This window comes from Ambystoma mexicanum, chromosome 3p (genome assembly GCF_040938575.1).
Source record: "Ambystoma mexicanum isolate Mex_15411 chromosome 3p, UKY_AmexF1_1, whole genome shotgun sequence".
Taxonomy (NCBI): domain Eukaryota; kingdom Metazoa; phylum Chordata; class Amphibia; order Caudata; family Ambystomatidae; genus Ambystoma; species Ambystoma mexicanum.
Genome location: NC_090925.1, coordinates 290,428,569 through 290,449,371, shown reverse-complemented (window position 1 = coordinate 290,449,371; position 20,803 = coordinate 290,428,569). Strand labels below are relative to the sequence as shown.

The 20,803-nt window shown below is 54.4% G+C and overlaps 1 protein-coding gene across 1 annotated transcript in view; it reads right to left on the bottom strand.

The window, feature by feature from the left end:
• Nucleotides 1-1,134: 1,134 nt before the first annotated feature.
• STIP1 (stress induced phosphoprotein 1) overlaps nt 1,135-20,803 on the bottom strand; it is an 812,376-nt gene continuing 792,707 nt past the window's right edge. The window contains exons 13-14 of the mRNA XM_069650819.1: nt 2,276-2,448; nt 1,135-1,593 (exon numbers count right to left, since the gene is read on the bottom strand). Coding sequence (XP_069506920.1) covers nt 1,521-1,593; nt 2,276-2,448 — 246 coding nt within the window. The 3' untranslated portion in view covers nt 1,135-1,520. The remainder of the gene's footprint in view (nt 1,594-2,275; nt 2,449-20,803) is intronic.

Here is a 20,803-nt window from a genome sequence, read left to right as displayed (position 1 = left end):
GGCCGGTATAGCTGCGTTTAGGCGCCCCCTGGGACGTGTATTGCCGGTACTAGGGTGTAGCCCCTCAGACATATTGCCAGTACAAGAGCGGAGCCCCTCGGAGGACAATCGGGTGCAAGAACCGAAACCGTGGGTCCCTCCACAATAGCACCGGGAGGACCCGAGGATCCCTCGGCACAAGGGCTGGTAGCTGTAGCAGCCTCAGTGCACGTGTTGGTATAAGGACCTGACCGGTCATTCCCGCACGGGAGAGTCCCTGGTAAGGAGTCTCCTTTGCGGGGTGTGATGGAGAATATCTGCCCTACCTTGGGCTTGGCTCGATGTTTCACAAAGTTCTTGAGGTCCTCTGGAGGAGAATTCTGGAAGAGCTCCCTCCACCTGGCTAGTCTGTTCTTCAGCGCGTTTCAGGACAGTGAGCTGCACACTGTACAAGCTTGCCAACCGTGGTCTGGACCAAGGCAACGTAGGCAGAGGGTGTGGGGGGGGGTCTGAAGTTGGAAGAGCCGTTGCAGGATGGACACCTGCTAAACCTTGTGCAAGTCGACATGCGCTGCAGAGGAGCCTGACGCCTAAGGACAGAGTACCTGAATGATAGAAAGACCTGATCCCGTCGACGTGGAAAAGGGGACTGAGGTGTGGCACCAGAGGGTGGGGTCAGGGCAGCGCACACTCCCTGGGCCACACCCCCGCGCGCCTCTAAATTTAAAGAGGCAGAAGGTTTTTTTCTGGTGAAAAAGGCTCAGTCTCCCATCCCTTGGAGGGGACACCCATGCAGTATGGAGGAAAGGGGACAGGACGTAAGAGTAATGGGGGTGTGAAAATCCTTCATGATCAGGAAGTCACCCCAGGATTTCTGAATCTGTTCATGGCAAAAACCGGGAACACAGCCACCCGTCCATTCAATTCTGGGATGGGGTTTACCGATTCAAAAAAAAAACTCTCGGGACCCCAGGAGGGAGATTTCCCTGGTAAAACCGGGACATCTGGTCACCCTATTTATCAGCATCTTTTGAAAATAGACTCCCCTCCCCCCAACAAAAGTATCTTTTAGACCTGAAGCATGCCATTAATTACAGCAAATGCTCACCCGAAGTGAATTTGAATTGCTTTAATATTTTAAAACATACCAAAAAATGACACTTTGACTCGTTCTCTTTATTAGGAGCACTGGCACTTCCCCACCAGCATTACAACCAGATGACAAAGAGCAGCAACCTTCAGCATTCACACTGACCATATTGCGAGTAAGAGATGGAGCAAGATATGAAGAAAACAAACGGGATTGGCTCTTAACACAGGAAAGCCAGGCAGAAATCACAAGACAGCGCTGCGTGAGATCTCTAGTATGTTCCAGAGGCAGCGTGTTTGTTGAAGGCTGTGTGCAAGTTTCCACCTTGTTACTATCCCCAACTTATCCCAGCATTGTGTTCTTTGTACTGCCATTGTCCAAGGATCTTGATCCTCTCGCCACAGGTAAGCAGAGCGGCCAGTTTCGTACATCGCCCTAATGTTTGAAACTATCACCGGATAGCAATTAAACCAACGTCCATCAACTTTTGAATTTTCTGAGCTATTACTGGGTTCTTCAGGTGCCTGGAGAGAAAGGAGAAATACAAGACAACAAAATGTTCAGAGTAATGGTATGCAGTATTTTCTTTTCTTCTACAGATCATTTGGGTGGTAAACTACTGTGCAAACAATTATACTGGGTTGGCCAGACAGACTAGCACAGAACTTGTATAATTGTACAAGTTCTTTCACAGCAGACAACGGAGGTGGTGTTTGGAGCTGGCTGGTAAGACCAGCAGAAGATCAGGCTTTAAATACTGTAACAGACCAGGGGGTGGTAGGAGGGCGGAGTATGGGTAAGATTCAACTATTAAGAACACATTTCCTGGCTTCAGTTTTGCCTCAAAATTAAAATGTATAGCATCTGACTGGACTGAATTTTACACCAAGAGCTGGGGCATGACATTTTGGCCCTAAAACCAAAATCATGCAGACTAATGCCATGAGTGGGATTGAGGAGCTAAAGTGCCACTTCAGATAGAGGGGCATATATCCTTGCACTGGACCTTGTCAGACAACGCATAGTAGCCAACTGTTCCCTAAAATCTAAGGGCTTGTTTTAGAAATATGGAAGTGGTTCCACTCCACCCTTTTTATTGCACCACCCTTTGTATTGCATATAAATATCCAGAAAAGGACACGTCAATAAAAAGTGTTTCACTATTTTCCCTCAAATCCCGCAAACTGCTTTGTCATTGAGACTTACTCTCCGAGAGCTTGTGGGTCCTTCTGCATTTGCTCAAGGATTAGCCTCATGGCAGGATCGCTCATGATTTGCTGTACCTCTGGGTCACCCATAGCTCGCCGTTTCACATCCTCTGGGTTGTCATTGCGATTATACTGCGACATCATGCAGCGCTGCACACCATCTAGAGCTTCCTGAAATGTTAGCACATTATTGAGCAAGATTATCATCAGCTCTAACTTCTTAAAAACATTTACTTCTACATTGAATGCCCCTTTGAAACAATATGTTATGAATGGATAGAGTATTTTCATTATTAAAGCCAACTTTTGTTTTAGAAAATGCTAGCAGTTCACCTTACCTGAAATATTTATTCAATGGCTCCTGTCAAAATTAAACAGATATCTAAACAACTCTTTAAAAAAATCTGGATTGTCATGTATCGCTACTTAGATTCTAAAAAGCTCAAAGAGCCTGGTATACACATAAGAATACAGACAGCAAGAATACACTTGTTAATTTTGGGAAATAAAAACTGCAATGGTTCTTTTCGCACCATTGCAAATGAGTAAGGAACAAGTCACTTACCTGTAACTGTTGTTCTCCAGCATGGGTCTGGCATGGATTCACATGCTCATGAATATTCCCCGTCAGGCTGGGAATCCTCGGTAAAGAAAAATCAGTATCAGTTTCGTTTCTGATCTGTCTTTCGTAGTAGTAACCAATCACTGATCTCTGCGTCATACTGACCACAGCCAATGACTGCCCTCTCCCTAAGCCCCACCTCTGGCAGCCATCTTCAGATTTGGTAGCACGTGAAGTGGCAGTATGACCAAGTGAAGAGCCGCAGAGGGGTAGGCGGGAGGGTTCGCTCGCATGTGAATCCATGCCAGACCCACGCTGGAGAACAACAGTTACAGGTAAGTAACTTGTTCCTTCTCCAGCATGGGGTCTGGCATGGATTCACATGCTCATGAATATAAGAATACATAGCAGTACACACATGCACAACCACGGGAGGTGGCAAAAGGCTCAACATTAAGCAATACGACTCAACATTAAGCATCTCTTACCTCCGCACCAGGCTCACCTTAAGCGAATAGGTTGTGCAGCACTGCTTGGTCGACCCTGGACTCCTCCCTGGAATCCCGATCGACGCAGTAGAATCTCGTGAAGGTGTGCGTCGACCTCCACGTAGCAGCCCTGCAGATGTCCAGCAGGGGCACACCAGATAGGAACGCCGTAGTAGCAGCGATCGCTCTGGTCGAATGGGCTCTCGGACAGCCTGGCAGCGGTCGGTTAGCCAACCGGTGGCAGTGCATGATGCAGCCGGAGAGCCATCTGGAAATAGAAGACTTCGAGAAAGCCTTCCCTTGATTCACAGATCCAAAGTTCACAAGCAGCTGTGATGTCCTCCGAAAACTCTTCGTGCGGTCCACGTAGAACTTCAGCGCTCTAGCCACATCCAGCGAGTGCAAAGTCCTCTCGGCCGGCGACGAAGGAGACGGGAAGAAAACAGGTAACACCAGGGGCTCGTTAAGATGGAAGTCGGACGGCACCTTGGGCATAAAGGAGGGGTGCGTCCTAAGCACCACCCTCGAGGCATGAAAAGTCAAGTACGGTGCTTTGCAGGATAGGGCCTGGATCTCTCCCACTCGTCGTGCGGAGGTAATGGCCACCAGGAATGCAGTCTTCCACGACACAAACTTCATCGGTGCGTTGTGCATCGGCTTGAATGGAGGCCCCATGAGCCTGGTCAGCACCACGTTAAGTTCCCACGCCGGGGCCTTCACAAGCGGGAACGACCGGAACAGTCCTTTCATAAACTCTTACCAGTCGATGGGACCACAGGGACATCCGTCCTGTAGTTCTGGTATATCTGGAGATCGCCGCCAGATGAATCTTAATGGAGGCATGGGCTAGCCCAGCCTTTGCCAGCGATAGCAGGTACGGCAGCACTTGCGGGGCCGTAATCCGTAGGGGGTTGATCTTCTGTGCTCGGCACCAGATAGAGTACCTCTTCCACTTGTGACCGTAGCATTTGAGAGTCGAGGGCGCCCTGGCCTTTGCAAGAACCTCTCTGCAGTCAGCCGGGATATCGTACCCTCCAAACTCTAGTGCTGCAGGAGCCAGGCCTGCAAGTTCAGCGACTCCGGGTCGTGATGAAGAATGGCACCTCCTTCTCTGGAGAGAAGATCTGCGTCCGTCGACAGTTTGACTGGTGGGGACGCTGACAAGTCCAGAAGGTCCGGGAACCATATCTGTCTCGGCCACCTCGGTGGGACGAGGATCATCCTGCACCGGGACCTCTTGAGTTGGTTGATGAGCCTGAGCAGCAACGGCTACTGCGGGAACGCATACAGGAACAGGCCGTCCCAGGGAACGAGAAAGCATCGCCCATGCTCCTCGGCTGGGTGAACCTGCTGGCGAACATCTGGCACATGGAGTTTGTCGTCGTCGCGAACAGGTCGATTTGGGGTTTGCCCCATCGCCGGAAGCGTTGATCCACTTGATCCTGGCGTAGTTCCCACTCGTGGCAAGAGCGCAGCTCCCTGCTGAGCGAGTCGGCAATGGTGTTTTTTTTATCCCTGCTAGATGAAAAGGCACCAGAAACATCCCCTGGGCAACTGCCCAGTGCCACAGATCCTGGGCCTCCTTGGATAGGGCTGGGGATCTGGTTCTTCCTTGCTTCCAGATGTAGAACATCGTGGTGGTGTTGTCGGTGAAGATCCTCACCACCTTGCCCTTGAGGGACGGGAGGAATGACCCGAGGGCCCAGAACACTGCTCGGAACTCCAGTATGTTGATGTGGAGCGGCCTCTCCACCCGGGAGCCACAGGCCTCTTGCGTGAAGATCTCCGGTGTGCGCTCCCCACCCCTCCAGGGAGGCATCCGTCACCATCACCCGTTATGCTGGGGTCTGAAAGTCTCTGCCCGCGGCGAAATGTGTGCGGGTGCCCCACCATCAAATTGCCTGGCAGAATACTTCCTTGAGCGAGATCTTGTCCTCGAAGCGGTCCGTCGCTTATGTCCACTGGTGTTGAGGAACTCCTGCAGAGGACGCATCCGAAGCCTGCACAGGCGCACCAGATAGATGCAAGAGGACATCATCCCGAGAAGGGACTTGATGGACCTCACTCTGTCCACGTCTGTGGCCAGCAGACGCTGTACCTTGCCCAGGATGGCCTGCGTTCTTTCCTCCAATGGCGAGGCCAACTGCGCTACTGTATCGAGCTTGGCTCCCAGAAACAGCGCGACCTGCGACGGAACCAGGTGGGATTTGGGGAAGTTGATGGAGAATCCCAGGTCCGTGAGCAGCCGGACGGTCCTTGTTGTGTGTTCAACAACGAATTCCCTTGTCCCTGCTCGGATGAGCCAGTCCAAGTAGGGGTAGACGTGGATCCCCTGCAGGCGCAGCCGTGCCGCCACTGGTGCTAGGCACTTGAACACCCTGGGCGCCGACTTCCATCCGAATAGGAGGGCCTTGAACTGGTAGTGCTGCCCTTGGACTACGAACCTGAGAAACTTTCGGTGTCCTTTTAGGATGGGGATGTGAAAGTACGCATCCTCCAGATCCAACGACGCTAGGAAGTCGCCTTCCTCCAGCTGTCCCAGCACGTGCTGGAGGGTGACCATCCGGAACTTCTCTGCCTTGATGTATTTGTTTAGCCGACGCAAGTCCAGGATGGGACGCCAACCTCCTGTCTTCTTTCTGACGAGGAAGTATCTTAAGTATACTCCGGAGCCTCTTTGGGACGAGCTTGATGGCTCCTTTCTTGAGCATCGCCCTTACCTCTAACAGCAGTTGAGGGATGTGGTTTTCCTTCCTGGCCACAGGCGGAGTTCAGGGGCACTTTAGAAATTCCAGTGTGTGTCCGTGGGCCAGGGCATCCAGCACCCAACGGTCGGTGGAGACGGACTTTGTCAGCCGGCCTCCCACCGGGGTGCTTCGGTGGGGGCCCGACAAGGCGGGCCTTTCAGTCTTGCTTGGAAGCCGCCTTGGCCTCCCTGGCGACGACGAGATCCACTTGCCTTGTCCCCTGTAGGCTTCTTGTGACGAGGAGCGGGCCGCCTGACGGTAGGTCGAGCAGCCACCGCCGAATCCTTTGGAGGCACTTTGCTTGCCTCCGGAATTCCAAAAGGGCGGCCACAGCTGCTGCAGAACTCCCAAGGCCCGAGCAGTCTCTGTGTCGGTCTTGATGGCCTGTAGCGACTCATCCACAATCTTTCCAAACAGATTGTTCGCGTCGAAGGGCATGTCCGAAACCTTGGCTTGCACGTCCTGGTGGAAATCGGTCGCCTTGAACCACCCCTGCAAACGCCGTTGCCCAACTGGCGGAAACCGGTGTCGGCTATGTCCGTGGCCACAGTTATGGCGTGGTCCGACGCCACCTCACCCTCCTTTAGGATCGCCAGGGCCTCTGCCCTCTTATCGTCCGGGAGGAAGTCCAACAGGGGGGTGATCTTGTACCACAATTACCTGTCGTAGCGGGCCACAATCGCTAGGGCGTTGGCCGCCTTAATCGTCGCTGCTGCCGACGAAATTACTCGTCCCACGGCGTCCAGCTTCTTTCCCTCACCGTCCGGTGGGGAAGTTGAGGATGAAGCCGATGCCCCCCCCGCTTTCTTCTTGGCCGCTGCTGAGACTACCGAATCCAGGGTCGGCTGCGCCCTAGGGCACAATGGGGCGGCATTGAGGACCCGGTACTACTTCTCAAGAACCCGTCCATGACACCTGCCAAGAGGGACCGCTATGAGGAGGGCAAGTCCCTCGTCCCAGATATCCAGCAACGGCACTGCGAGCACCGTCTTCCTCTTGGCCTCACGCCGTTGGTAGAGGAAGCCTTCCTCCTCAGGGCAGAGCTCAAAAAGCTCGGATGCCCTGACAATCATGGAGTGGAAGGAACAAGTTACTTACCTGTAACTGTTCTCCAGCATGGGTCTGGCATGGATTCACATGCTCATGAATATTCCCCGTCGTCAGGCTGGGAATCCTCGGTAAAGAAAAAAAAAACAGTATCAGTTTCGTTTCTGATCTGTCTTTCGTAGTAATAACCAATCACTGGTCTCTGCGTCATACTGACCACAGCCAATGACTGCCCTCTACCTAAGCACCGCCTCTGGCAGCCATCTTCAGATTTGGAAGCACGTGAAGTGGCAGTATGACCAAGTGAAGAGCCGCAGAGGGGTAGGCGGGTGGGTTCGCATGTGAATCCATGCCAGACCCATGCTGGAGAACAACAGTTACAGGTAAGTAACTTGTTCCTTCTCCAGCATGGGGTCTGGCATGGATTCACATGCTCATGAATAAATACATAGCAGTGTACACATGCACAACCACGGGAGGTGGCAAAGGCTCAACATTAAGCATTACATCAAACTCAACATTAAGCATCTTACCTCCTCACCAGGCTCACCTCAGGCGAACAGGTTGCGCAGCACTGCTTGGCCGACCCTGGACTCCTCCCTGGAATCCCGATCGACGCAGTAGAATTTCGTGAAGGTGTGCGTCGACCTCCACGTAGCAGCCCTGCAGATGTCCAGCAGGGGCACACCAGAAGGAATGCCGTGGTAGCTGCGATCGCTCTGGCGGAATGGGCTCTCGGACGGCCAGGCAGCGGTCGGTTTGCCAACCGATGACAGTACATGATACAGCCGGAGAGCCATCTGGAAATGGAAGCCTTAGAGAGAGCCTTCCCCTGATTGACAGGTCCAAAATTCACAAAGAGTTGTGACGTCTTCCGAAAACACTTCGTGCGGTCCACGTAGAACTTCAGCGCTCTAGCCACATCCAGCGAGTGCAAAGTCCTCTCAGCCGGCGACGAAGGCGACGGGAAGAACACAGGCAACACCAAGGGTTCGTTGAGATGGAAGTCCGACGGTACCTTGGGCATGAAGGAGGGGTGCGTCCTGAGCACTACCCTCGTGTCGTGAAAAGTCAAGTACGGGGCCTTGCAGGAAAGGGCCTGGATCTCTCCCACCCGTCGTGCGGAGGAGATGGCCACAAGAAACGCTGTTTTCCACGACAGAAACTTCAACGGGGCCGAGTGCAGAGGCTCGAACGGAGGTCCCATGAGCTTGGTCAGCAACACGTTGAGCTCCCACGCCGGGGCCGGCGCTTTCACCGGCGGGAACGATCTGAACAGTCCCTTCATGAACTCTTTCACCAGACGATGAGACCACAAGGACGTCCGGCCCGTGGTTCTGGTGTATCGGGAGATCATCAAGATTCATCTTGCTGCGGACGCGTGTGCCAGTCCAGCTTTGGCCAGCGTCAGCAGGTACGGCAGTACTTGGGGAGCCGTAATCCGTAGAGGGTTAATCTTCTGTGCGTGGCACCAGACAGAGAACCTCTTCCATTTGTGTCCGTAGCATTTAAGAGTCGAGGACGCCCTGGCCTTTGCAAGAACCTCTCTGCAGTCGGCCGGTATGTCGTATCCTCCAAACTCTAGCGCCGCAGGAGCCAGGCCTGCAAGTTCAGCGATTTCGGGTCGTGGTGGAGGATGGCGCCTCCTTCCTTGGAGAGTAGATCCGCGTCCACCGGCAGCTTGATTGGCGGGACGCTGACAAGTCCAGAAGGTCCGGGAACCATATCTGCCTCGGCCACGCAGGTGCGACGAGGATCATCCTGCACCGCGACCTCTTGAGCTGGTTGACGAGCCGGATTAGCAGTGGCAAAGGAGGGAACGCGTAGAGGAACAGGCCCTCCCAGGGGAACGAGAAGGGATCACCCATGCTCCTCGCCTGGGGAAACCTGCTGGCGAACCTCCGGCACTTGGAGTCCGTCGCGAACAGGTCGATCTGGGGTGTGCCCCACCGTCGGAAGAGGCGATCCACTAGATCCTGCCGTAGTTCCCACTCGTGGCACGAGCGCAGCTCCCTGCTGAATGAGTCGGCGATGGTGTTTTTTATCCCTGCCAGATGAAACGGCACCAGAAACAGCCTTTGGGCGACGGCCCAATGCCACAGGTCCTGCGGCTCCTTGGACAGCGCTGGAGACCTGGTTCCGCCCTGTTTCCTGATGTAAAACATGGTGGTGGTGTTGTCGGTGAAGATCCTCACCACCTTGCCCTTGAGGGACGGAAGGAAGGACCTGAGGGCCCAGAACACTGCACGGAGCTCCAGGACGTTGATATGGAGGGACTTCTCCGTCGGGAGCCAAAGGCCTCTCGCGTGCAGATTTTCGGTGTGCGCTCCCCACCCTTCCAGGGAGGCATCCGTGGTCACTGTCTCCTGGTGGTCTGGGGTCTGGAAGTCCATGCCCGCCGTCAGATGCGCGCGGTTGCCCCACCACCGGACCGCTCGGCGGAAACTCTCGTCGAGTGTGATCCTCTCCTCGAAGCCGCCCGTCGTTTGGATCCAGCGCGCGTCCAGGAACTCCTGCAACGGGCGCATCCGGAGCCTGCACATGGGAATGAGGTAGATGCAAGAAGACATCATTCCGAGGAGGGACTTGATGGACCTCACCTTGGCCGCGTCGGAAACCAACATCCGCTGTACCTTGCCCAGCATGGACCTGGTCCTTTCCTCCGACGGGGAGGCCAGAAGGGACACTGTCGAGCTTCGCTCCCAGAAACAGTGCGTTTTGCGCAGGTACCAGGTGGGACTTGGCGTAGTTCACGGAGAATCCCAGGTCTGTGAGAAGTTGGACGGTCCTTGCCGTGTGATCCACGGCGAGCTCCCTCGCCTTGGCTCGGATGAGCCAGTCGTCCAGGTAGGGGTAGACGTGGATCCCCTCTGCGCCGCCACCGGTGCAAGGCACTTGGTGAATACCCTGGGTGCCGACCGTAGTCCCAAGGGGAGGGCTTTGAACTGGTAGTGACGCCCTTGGACCACAAACCTGAGGAATTTTCGGTGCCCCTTTAGGATGGGAATATGGAAGTAGGCATCCTCCAAATCCAACGACGACAGGAAGTCTCCTTCCTCCAGCTGACCCAGGACGTGCTGGAGGGTGACCATCCGGAACTTCTGCGCCTTGATGAACTTGTTCAGACGTCGCAGGTCGAGGATGGGGCGCCATCCTCCCGTCTTCTTCACGAGGAAGTATCTCGAGTAAACTCCGGAGCCCCGAAGCCTCTTTGGGACGAGTTCAACGACGCCCTTCCCGAGCATCGCCTTTACCTCCAGGAGAAGCTGAGGGACGTGAAGCTCTTTCCTGGCCACGGGGGGGGACACGCTGGCACCTTCTTTGAAACTCGAGCGCGTGGCCCCGGGCTAAGACGTCCAGCACCCAACGGTCGGTGGAGATGGACTCCCACATGCTGACGAAGCTCGCCAGCCGGCCTCCCACCGGGGTGCTTCGGTGGGGGCCCGACCCCACGGCCGGTTCAATCCTGTTTCGACGAGGCTTTGCCGCCTTGACCTCCTTGGCGACGACGGCGGGGTCCTCCAGACTTGCCTCGTCCTCTGTAGGCCTCCTGAGACGACGAGCGGGCCGCTTGACGGTAGGTGGAGAAACCGCCGCCGGAACATTTGGAGGCGCCCTTGCCTCCGCTGCTCCGAAAGGGCGTCCGTCGTTGCTGCAGAACCCCAAGGGCCCGGGCCATCTCAGTGTCCGCTTTAATGGCCTGAAGGGAATCGTCCACTGTTTTCCCAAACAGGTTGTTCCCATCGAACGGCATGTCCAGGACTCTGGTCTGTACGTCTTGACGGAAGTCCGTAGCCTTGAGCCATCCACGCCGCCTAAGGCAAACGCCGTTGCCCAACTGGCGAAACCCAGTGTCGGCGATGTCCGTCGCAATAGTGATGGCGTGGTCCGACGCCACCTCGCCTTCCTGTACGATCTCCAGGGCATCCGCCCTCTTGTCGTCCGGTAGGAAGTCCAGCAGGGGAGCCAGTTTGTACCATAGCTCCCTGTCGTAGCGGGCCACGATAGCCAAGGCGTTGGCCGCTTTAATCGTCGTCGCTGCAGACGAGATGACCCTGCGTCCCATAGCGTCCAATTTCTTTCCCTCGCCGTCCGGTGGGGAAGTCGATGTGGAGGCCGAACCCCCCCGCTTTCTTCCTGGCCGCCGCAGAGACGACGGAGTCCGGGGTAGGCTGCGCCTGGAGGCACAGGGGGGCCGCGTCCGGGACCCGGTACTTCTTCTCGTACCGGTCTCTTCTAGCTGGCGTCGTGGAAGGGTTCTTGAGGAGGGCGAGGCCCTCATCCCAAATGTCGTCCAGTAGAGGCACTGCGAGGACCGTCTTCCTCTTGGCCTCGCGCCGTTGATAAAGGAATCCTTCCTTTTTCTTCTCCTCAGGGCAGAGTTGGAAAAGCTCGGATGCCCTGGCGATCATGGAGTGGAACGATCCAATCTCGTCGGGCGGAGAAGCCCTGGTGGGAGGCGACGACGGTAGATCCTCGTCGTATACCTCGTCGTCCGTACCCGTCGCTGCCGTGTCAGTCCCCGTATCATCCCCTCGGGTGGACGGGGAGGAGGGCTGGACGGGGCGCGACGGCTGAAAAGGAGGTGGAGGGTGAATCCTTTTCTTGGGCGGGGGTGCACCAGAAGGTCCCGGTTCAGGATCCCCCGACGGGAAAGGTTCCTCCGTCGGCAACGGTAGTCTCGTCCTTATCTCTGAACATAAGGACTGTATAGCCAACAAAATGGCCGCCGAGTTGTCTTGCGGCACTGGCAGAGGGGAATCCGACGGGCGATCAGGGGCCCCGTCGGCACCCTCGACGATGTCGTCACCTGCGTCGGGATCCATCCCGACGGGCCGGTCTTCTTCCACGCCAAGGCCGTGGCTTAAGACCTCAATCAGCTCTTCCTCTGAGGTTGAGGCCGAATCTACGACGCCCTGCCCCCCCCCCTTTTTCTTCCCCGCCGGGGGTTTCACGGGGGTCCTATCGATGGGCACAAAAGAGGACTCCCTCCGAGGTGGCAGGGAGACTGAGCCCCGAGGTCGCCACCACTGGTGTAGCCTCCACAGGCTGAGCCAGGGCCGCCGCGACAATATCGATGGAGGGCTTGGCCGGATGGATTAAGGCCTTCACCACCTTAGGTGCGCTCACCGCCTTATCCTTGAGGGGGGGGGGGGACACTGCCTCGCTCCCCCTCCGATGGGGCCTTCGAGCTCGACCGGGGGGGGGGACACTGCCTCGCTCCCCCTCCGATGGGGCCTTCGAGCTCGACCGGGGCCTCTCCAGGAGCTTCGCCGGGTGCTCGCCCTTCCTCTTACCCGACCCAGAGCGTTGGCTCGTGGCTGAAGGTGCCGGGGAGGGTGCGCCCTGCCTGGCGCCCGTAGAGCCCGACCGTTCGGCGCTCCCGGTGCCAGCGGACTCGCGGTGCTTGGCCTTGTGTTGGACCCTCGTCGCCGGGGCGTCCTCAAAGGTCTTAGAAGACCGCTCGGATTTCTTCCTCTTCTTCTCGCCTGACGGGCTCTTCCCTTCCAGCCAGTTGGCGAGACATTGATGGCGGTCCTTCATGGTCCGCTCCGACATGTTGCCGCAAAACGCACAGTCCTTCTCCACGTGCGTCTTGTCCTCATGTAAGCAGTAGAGACAAAAGGAGTGTTCGTCCTCCTTAAAGACGTTCTGCAGCTGGCATCCAGGGCAGATCCTGAACAGCTTTCCGGGCGTCGAGCTTCCCTTCTCCTGGGCCATGTCCGGGCCTGAGAAACTTCTGGAGTCCTCCAAAAGCGTAGCTCGACGAAATCTTCACCCTTGAGGGGCGCAGACGAATCCGACACGGGTCCCCGTTGATCGGATGGAGAGTCGGTGGAGCTTGAGGCTCTTTTGACCGAAAAAACGAAGTTTTTTGAGAAAAAACGTGAAAAAATAGCACTAACGCTCGAGAGCAATAGCACGAGGATCCCAACACATGAACGTGCGGTAAAAATCTGAAGATGGCTGCCAGAGGCGGTGCTTAGGTAGAGGGCAGTCATTGGCTGTGGTCAGTATGACGCAGAGACCAGTGATTGGTTATTACTACGAAAGACAGATCAGAAACTAAACTGATACTGGTTTTTTTTTCTTTACCGAGGATTCCCAGCCTGACGACGAGGAATATTCATGAGCATGTGAATCCATGCCAGACCCCATGCTGGAGAAGGAGCCAATCTCGTTGAGGAATCGGAGACGGGAGGCCAGTCCCGTCGTCACCGCCGTCATCCGCCCCTGTCGTGGCCGTGTCCGTTCCCGTGTCGTCCCTCGGGATCGGGGAAGGGGACAATGGCTGAGAAGGTCGTGAGGGCTGAAGGGGCACTGGATGAATTCTCCTCTTGTTCCGAGGGCTTCCCGACGGACCCAGCACCGCTGGGTCGTCCGCCGTGGGTAGGGGCAGTCTCGTCCTTATCTCCGTGCATAAGGCTTGGATTGCTGTCAAAATGGCCGAGTTGTCCTGAGGCTCAGGTTGCGACGGGCGTGTTGGTAGCGACAGTTGTTCCTCCACGGGAACCTCATCGTCGTTGCCACCCTCGCACTCGTTGTCCCCCTCCTCGGGATTCCTCCCGTGGGGCTGGGCCTCTTCCAGATTCTCGGCCAACTCCTCCTCGGAGGTTGTGTCTGTAACGGACACCGCCCCACCCCCTCTTTTTCCACCGGGCTCTTCACGGGGATCTTCTCGATTGGGCTTAAAAGAGGATTCCCTCCGCAGAGGCAGGGAAACTCTGTGCCCCCCGAATTCGCCTCCACTGGGATAGCCTCCACAGGCTTTGCCAGGGCCGCAGCGACTCCCTCGATAGAGGCCTTAGTCGGGTGGATCAGGGCCTTCGCCGCCTTAGGCGCGCTTGAGGCCTTCACCTTAGGGGAGGGTCACTGCCTTGCTCCCCCTCGGCTAGTTCCTGCGAGATCAACCAGGGCTTCTCCAGAAGCTTAGCCGGGTTCTCGGATTTTCTCTTCCCCGAGCCAGAGCGGTGACTCGCGGTTGATGGCGTCGGTGAAGGTGCGCCCTGCCTGGCAGCCAAGGAACCCGACCGTTCGGCGCTCCCGATGCCCGCGGTGCTTTGCCTTCTGTTGGGCCCCCGTCGCCGGGGCGCCCTCACAGGATTTAGAAGACCGCTCAGACTCACCTGCAGGGCTCTTGACTTCCAGCCAGTTTGAGGACAGCACAAAGGACTTTGTGGCATGGCAAGTTTAGGCACTGGCCAGTGTCCTGGGTCAAACTCAGTAAACACAGTTTGGACCATTGAAAAGAGTCCAAATGCTTTAAAAAAGTAACTGCTGCAACCTACTCTGTCCTGGGCTCACAAATCCTTTGAGGGTGTCTAGGGCCTTAAAAAAGTAAAAAGACCACAGTGCACTGTACTAGAAGGTACATTGTGCACTGATAAATTAAAAGACTAAGTCTCCCAGTACTGACAGTCCGAAGGGCATGTCAGTTTCCCCTTAACGAGATGAGCAAAAGCTGCGGAGTATAGCAGAAGGATGGGCTCCACTGACAAAAGTCAGGCTAGGACGTTCAGACAAAAGCAAAACGTTGGGGGGTTCACAACTGGAGGGAAAATTACACAAATGGAAATCTTTAACAGGCACTACTGCAGTAGATTGAAGTTGTAAGAGATCACTCCTCATAAGCACATTTCAGATCTCCTTTGCTGCGCTTCCTACTGGATGTAATATAACCCCATGTGTATCCCATTTAGAACCTGTCCTAATACATTTTGGCCACAGGGAAACTTTGCCCCCAGTAAAGATAGTCAACGCATTTCTTAATTTAACCAAGCGAAGCTCCAAATATTCAGCCACAATAAGAGCTGTTTAAGACTAGCAGCATTCAAAATTCTTAAACAGCCAAACTTAAAGGGATATTTGGAGAGCTAAGAGTATTGCTAAAATGGCCTTAAAGTATCCTCTTTGAACTGCAAAATGCCTATCCTTCTGATCAAGGGAACTCAAAGATGCCAAGGTTTCTGATCCAAAGGTTTGCACCATATAGTACTGAGAGGATTGCCGCGGCTTGGTAAAACACCAATGCTGGAGATATAGGCTGACTCCAAAGAGATCACTTTTCCTAAAGATCCCCCCCCCCCCCGGGTGAAACTTCATATATACAATATTTTCTTTGGAAATAATTACATTCTGAAATCCCTGTTTTTCGTAAAGAGGAAGTGTTCTGCACTGTGTCTATATTGTGGGGAATGCTTGTATCTTGCTTATTGGTACATCAGTAGGGAATAGTTTCTTACCTGTAACTCCATTTCTCCAGCATTGGTATCTTTCATGGATTCACATGCTTAGAATATTCCCCGTCAGGCTGGGAATCCCCGGTACATTATATAGACCCTTTCCCGTAGGAAAACTTTTTCGACGCTTATGCGTCCTATCCGCCTCGTTTTGTATCATGCGTGCCCGCGCCGTCAGGACGCCATGATATAAATACAGGACCCGCCCCCGCGCTCCCTCAGATTTCGGCCCCCAAAGTAGTGGGGGAACCAGTTTGCATGCCCAGGGGAGGCAGGCGGGCGCATGTGAATCCATGAAAGATATCAATGCTGGAGAAATGGAGTTACAGGTAAGAAACTATTCCCTTCTCCAGCATTGGATCTTTCATGGATTCACATGCTTAGAATAGACTACATAGCAGTACCATCCCGAAAAAAGGAGGCGTGCATGCAAACTCACATACTTTCCTCATAATGCTCGTTCCCTATGGTCGTGTACCCATCAGCAATTGTTAACATAGAAAACGAACAATATTCAATCATAATTGCAACAAGATCTAACCCCTCAACCGGGGCTTACCTTATTGGAATAGGTGTCGAAGCACCGCCTGTCCCATCCGAGAATCTTCGGCATGTTGTTGTGACAGGCAGTAATGGCAGGTAAAAGTGTGTGTAGCCGCCCAGGTAGCCGCCATGCAGATGTCCCCCAGAGGGACTCCAGACCATAGCGCCGTCGACGATGCCGCCGCTCTAGTTGAATGAGCTCTTGGGCGTCGCAGAAGAGGCTTCCCAGCCTTGGAATGGCAGTACAAAATGGTAGACGATACCCATCTTGACAGTCCTTGCTTTGAAATGGCTTTGCCTTTAGCACCCAAACCATAGGCCACGAACAATTGCCTCGTTTCCCTGAAAGGTTGAGTGCGATGAAGATAAAACTTGAGCCCTTTTCACGTCTAATGTGTGTAACGTGCGCTCCGCTCCCGAGCATGGCTCTGGAAAAAACGTAGGTAAGACAATAGAGGAATGTTTATGGAACACTGAAGGAGCTTTCGGTATGAACTGTGGGTTAGTGGCAAGGACCACCTTGTTCTTGAAAAATCTTAAGTATGGTGGGTCTACCATTAGAGCTTGGATTTCCGAGATACGTCGGGCTGAAGTGATGGCCACCAGGAAGGCCAGTTTCCACGACAAAAACTTTAGAGACGATGACGACATTGGTTCAAAAGGAGGTTTCATAAGAGACGCTAACACCAGGTTGAGGCTCCACATCGGAGGAAATCTCTTCTCGGGAGGGAAACTCCTAAACAAACCTTTAAGGAGGTGCTTAATCAGGCGGTCGCTGAATAATGGTGCGGAATGTCGTTGACGTGTAAACCTGGAGATGGCGGCCAGGTGTACTTTTATCGACGACACCGATAAGCCCTTTTGAGCTAAGAACAGTAAGTATGGAAGGAGCTGTTCCGGCGTAATCGACTGCGGAACCAAATCTGGTTGATCCACACACCACTGACAGAAACTCCTCCATTTGTACGAGTATGAAGTGTTTGTGGAAGGTGCTCTTGCCGCTTGCAGAATACGACGACACTCCTCCGGAATCGTTAGCTGACCAAATTCGGCAAAGTCAGGAGCCAGGCCGTCAACTTGAGGCTGTCCGGGTCGTGATGCCAAACGATACCCTCCTGTCGAGACAGAAGGTTGGGGATCTTCCTGAACCTCATTGGCTCCGCCGCCGCTATGTGCAGCAGGTCTGAAAACCACACCTGTCTGGCCCAATACGGGGCCACCAGAATCACCCGACATGGGTACTTGAGGATCCATTGCAACGTCCTCCGGATAAGAGGAAATGGAGGGAATGCGTACAGGAATTTGTTAGTCCATGGGAAGGAGAACGCATCCCCCAGTGAGCCCTGCTGAGACCATCTGCTTGCATACTGCGGGCATTTCCTGTTGTCCTTCGTCGCGAACAGATCGATGGAAGGATGCCCCCACTTCTTGAATACGTGTTGTAGTTGCTGGTCGTTCAGCACCCATTCGTGGACTTCGTTCATCTCCCTGCTGAGGGCATCGGCCTCCACATTTCTCACACCTGGCAGGTGGAACGCCAAGATTAGCATGTTGTGTTGCAGGGCCCAGTGCCAGATTTTCTGTGCCTCCATCGACAGGGACCTGGAACGTGTTCCTCCTTGTTTCCTTAGGTAAAACATTGTAGTCGTGTTGTCCGTCATGACACGCACCACAGAGTCTCTCAATTGAGGAAGAAAAGATTTTAGAGCCCACCGCACTGCTCTGAGTTCTAGCAGGTTGATATGCAGGGAGGACTCTTGTAACGACCACCGGCCTTGTACCTGTAACGTATCCAGATGAGCTCCCCATCCGCTCAGCGATGCATCCGTCACCACCGTCTTCTGGAACTCCGGTTCCACCAGAGGCATTCCTTTCGTTAGATGAGTAGAAACTCTCCACCAACAGAGTGCTTGTATCAGTTGTTCGTCGATGACCAGTCTGTCGGACCAGCGACCTTGGCTCTGCGCCCAACGGTCCGCTAGAAATTCCTGGCAAGGCCTCATAAACAGACGGCAGTTGTCTATCAACGGAATGCAGGATGACATGGTCCCTAGCAGGGACATGTATTTGCGCACAGACACCCTGGTAACGCATCTCCATTCCGACGCCTTGCTTTGTAGCTTCTGTATTCTTTCGCTGGATGGTCTTACAAGGCTTGTGTGCGTATGAAACTCCGCTCCTAGAAAGACCAAGGTCCTCGAAGGCTCTACGGAGGACTTGCTGAAGTTTATCGCGAAGCCCAGTTCCTGTAAGAGGGACATCGTGGCCCCCAGACTGTTTCGTGTTTGTTCCATGGACCAACCTCTGACCAGCCAGTCGTCTAGATAGGGATAGACATGGTGACCGTCCTTCCTTAAATGGGCCGCTATAGGGGCCAAACACTTGGTGAACGTCCTGGGGGAGGACTTGAGACCGAACGGGAGGACCTTGAACTGAAAATGCTTTCGCCCGACGACGAACCTTAAATATCTCCTGTGTCGTGGACATATTGGGATATGAAAATATGCGTCTTGCAGGTCTAGCGACGACAGATAATCCATGGGTTGCACTGACCTGATAACCTCCTGGAGCTTTAGCATTTTGAATTTTGAGCTCTTTAGCCATTTGTTGAGTACCCTCAGGTCGAGAATGGGCCTCCATTTTCCATTTGGCTTTTTGACAACGAAGAACCGGGAATAAACCCCTTGTCCTTCCTGTGCCACAGGAACCCGTTCTACCGCTCCTTTTTGCAGCATAAGCGCCACCTCTTGTCTTAGAACTCGAAGGTGGGGCTGGGCCGAAAACACTGGCGGAAGACTTGGAGGCTTGTTTTTGAATTGTAGTGCATGACCCATGCGAATCGTGTCCAGAACCCATCGATCTGTGGTGATGCATTTCCATTGGTCGATATGATGACTCGACCCCCCAGGACGTTCCGAAGGCCGTCATTGGTTGCTGGTTTGCTTGTCCTTCGTCGACGAGGGACCCGAGCCGTGTCGTCTGGAGGCTTGATAATCTCTGCCTCTACGTGCCGACTGGGATGCACGCCTGTAACCTTGTGAGGAGTATGAGGGCCTGTTAAATCCACGGTCCCTAGAGGCTCCAAAGCGGGAGTTTCCGGAAGCACCCCTGAAGGGGCGAAAAGAGCGAAAACTTCTACCTGTCTGGAGGGCGCCGAGAGACCTAGCGGTATCCGTGTCTTCTTTCATCCCCTTCAAGGCTTCATCTACCTTGTCTCCAAACAGATGTTCTCCTTCACATGGCATGTCTAGGACCTTGTATTGGACTTCAGGTCTGAAAGTAGTACATTTGAGCCACGCTTGTCGACGTAGTACTACGCCATGATTGATTTGTTTGAAGCCAGACTCTGCTAGGTCCACCGCAATATTAATTGCGTGGTTCGAGGCCTCCTCACCATCTCATACTAGCAACATGGCTGCTTTTCGATGTTCTTCCGGCAGATGTTCTAGGATAGGGGCTAGTTTATGCCACATCTCCCTATCGTATCGTGATACAATCGCCAAGGAGTTGGCTGCTCCTACCGTCGTGGCGCCGACTGAGCACCTTTTTTCCAAAGGCGTCCTGCCTCCTGGCCTCGCTTTCTGGTGGGGTTGAACATTTTTGCTGTACTCTGGCCTTCCTAGCCGCTGCCGCCGATACCACAGAGTCTGACAGAGGCTGTGATGTTAGACATTTTGGAGTGGACTCCGGAGCTTTAAACTTTTTCTCAATACGCCCCTTAATAGCCGGTTCCGAGAACGGGTGACGCATCGTCTTGAGGCCTTCTTGCCACACGTGGTCCAGGATTGGGATGGCAAATACCGATTTCCTCCTTTGACCCATGTGATCAAGAAGAAAACAGTCTTTCTTTTGCTCCTCAGGAATTAAGCCGAACCCGGAACACGCTTTTCCCATCACTGCATGGAAGGCTCCCACATCATCCGGAGGAGACGGTTGTGCCTGGCTCCTCGTAGACTCTACCTCTACATCCGAATTCCATGTTGGGTCTCTCGACGGTGACAGGGAAATGTCCGACCCCGAGTCACCTCGCATAGAATCGGACTCCGATAGCTCACCCTCCTCCTGCGCTCGAGGATGATCCTTCACCACCTTGGAGGCCGACGGGCTTTTGGTCGTCGAGCGAGCTGCTTGAGCTTGTTCGTCGACGGAAGGTGCAGAAAATAGCAAAGATGATGTGCCAGGCTGAGGGATCTGCGTATCCAGACGCTGCAGGAGCTTCTGAAGTGTATTAAGCACATCCAGAGACAAAACCGTCTGGGGGGTCAGCAACGTCGAGGATAGAGGGACCACACCTCCACTCGTACTCGTCGTCGACGTATTGGAAGGCCGTAAACCCAAGTCCGACGGCTGCATAACCATGCCACCTTCTCCTTCCACCGACGACACTGACAAGGCCGTGTCTGGCTGCAGTAGGACCTCAGGGGGGACCGGGTCACAAACCTCTGGCTGCCAGGCCATAGATTGAGTCGCCGTCGACGAAGGAATCCCCACCGCTGCTGCCTGAATAGTAATAGGCATCGTCAGCGACACCGGGGTCGACGAGCAAGTAGCCGGCACCGAGCCTTTAGACTTTGTAGTTGATTTCGTTGCCGACTTCCCTGCTGAAGAGTCTCGACTCACGGAAGACCTAGGACGGTCCCCTGAGGAGGATTTTGATGCCGCTTGCCTCTCCGTCTTAGAGGATGAGGAGGACTTTTTGTGTGATGAGGAAGACCCAGCATGCTTCCCCGTCTTGTCCGCAGGGCATTTTTCGACAGGCCGCACCTTCTTCGAGGGAGTTTCCGACTTGCTCCTGGAGGCCGTGGAGCCAACTTCTGATGCCGGATAGGCACCCGCTCCGTCGTTAAACCAGTCGACCAACCTTCTTTTCCTGTCTTTAAGGGTTTTTTGGGAGAAACC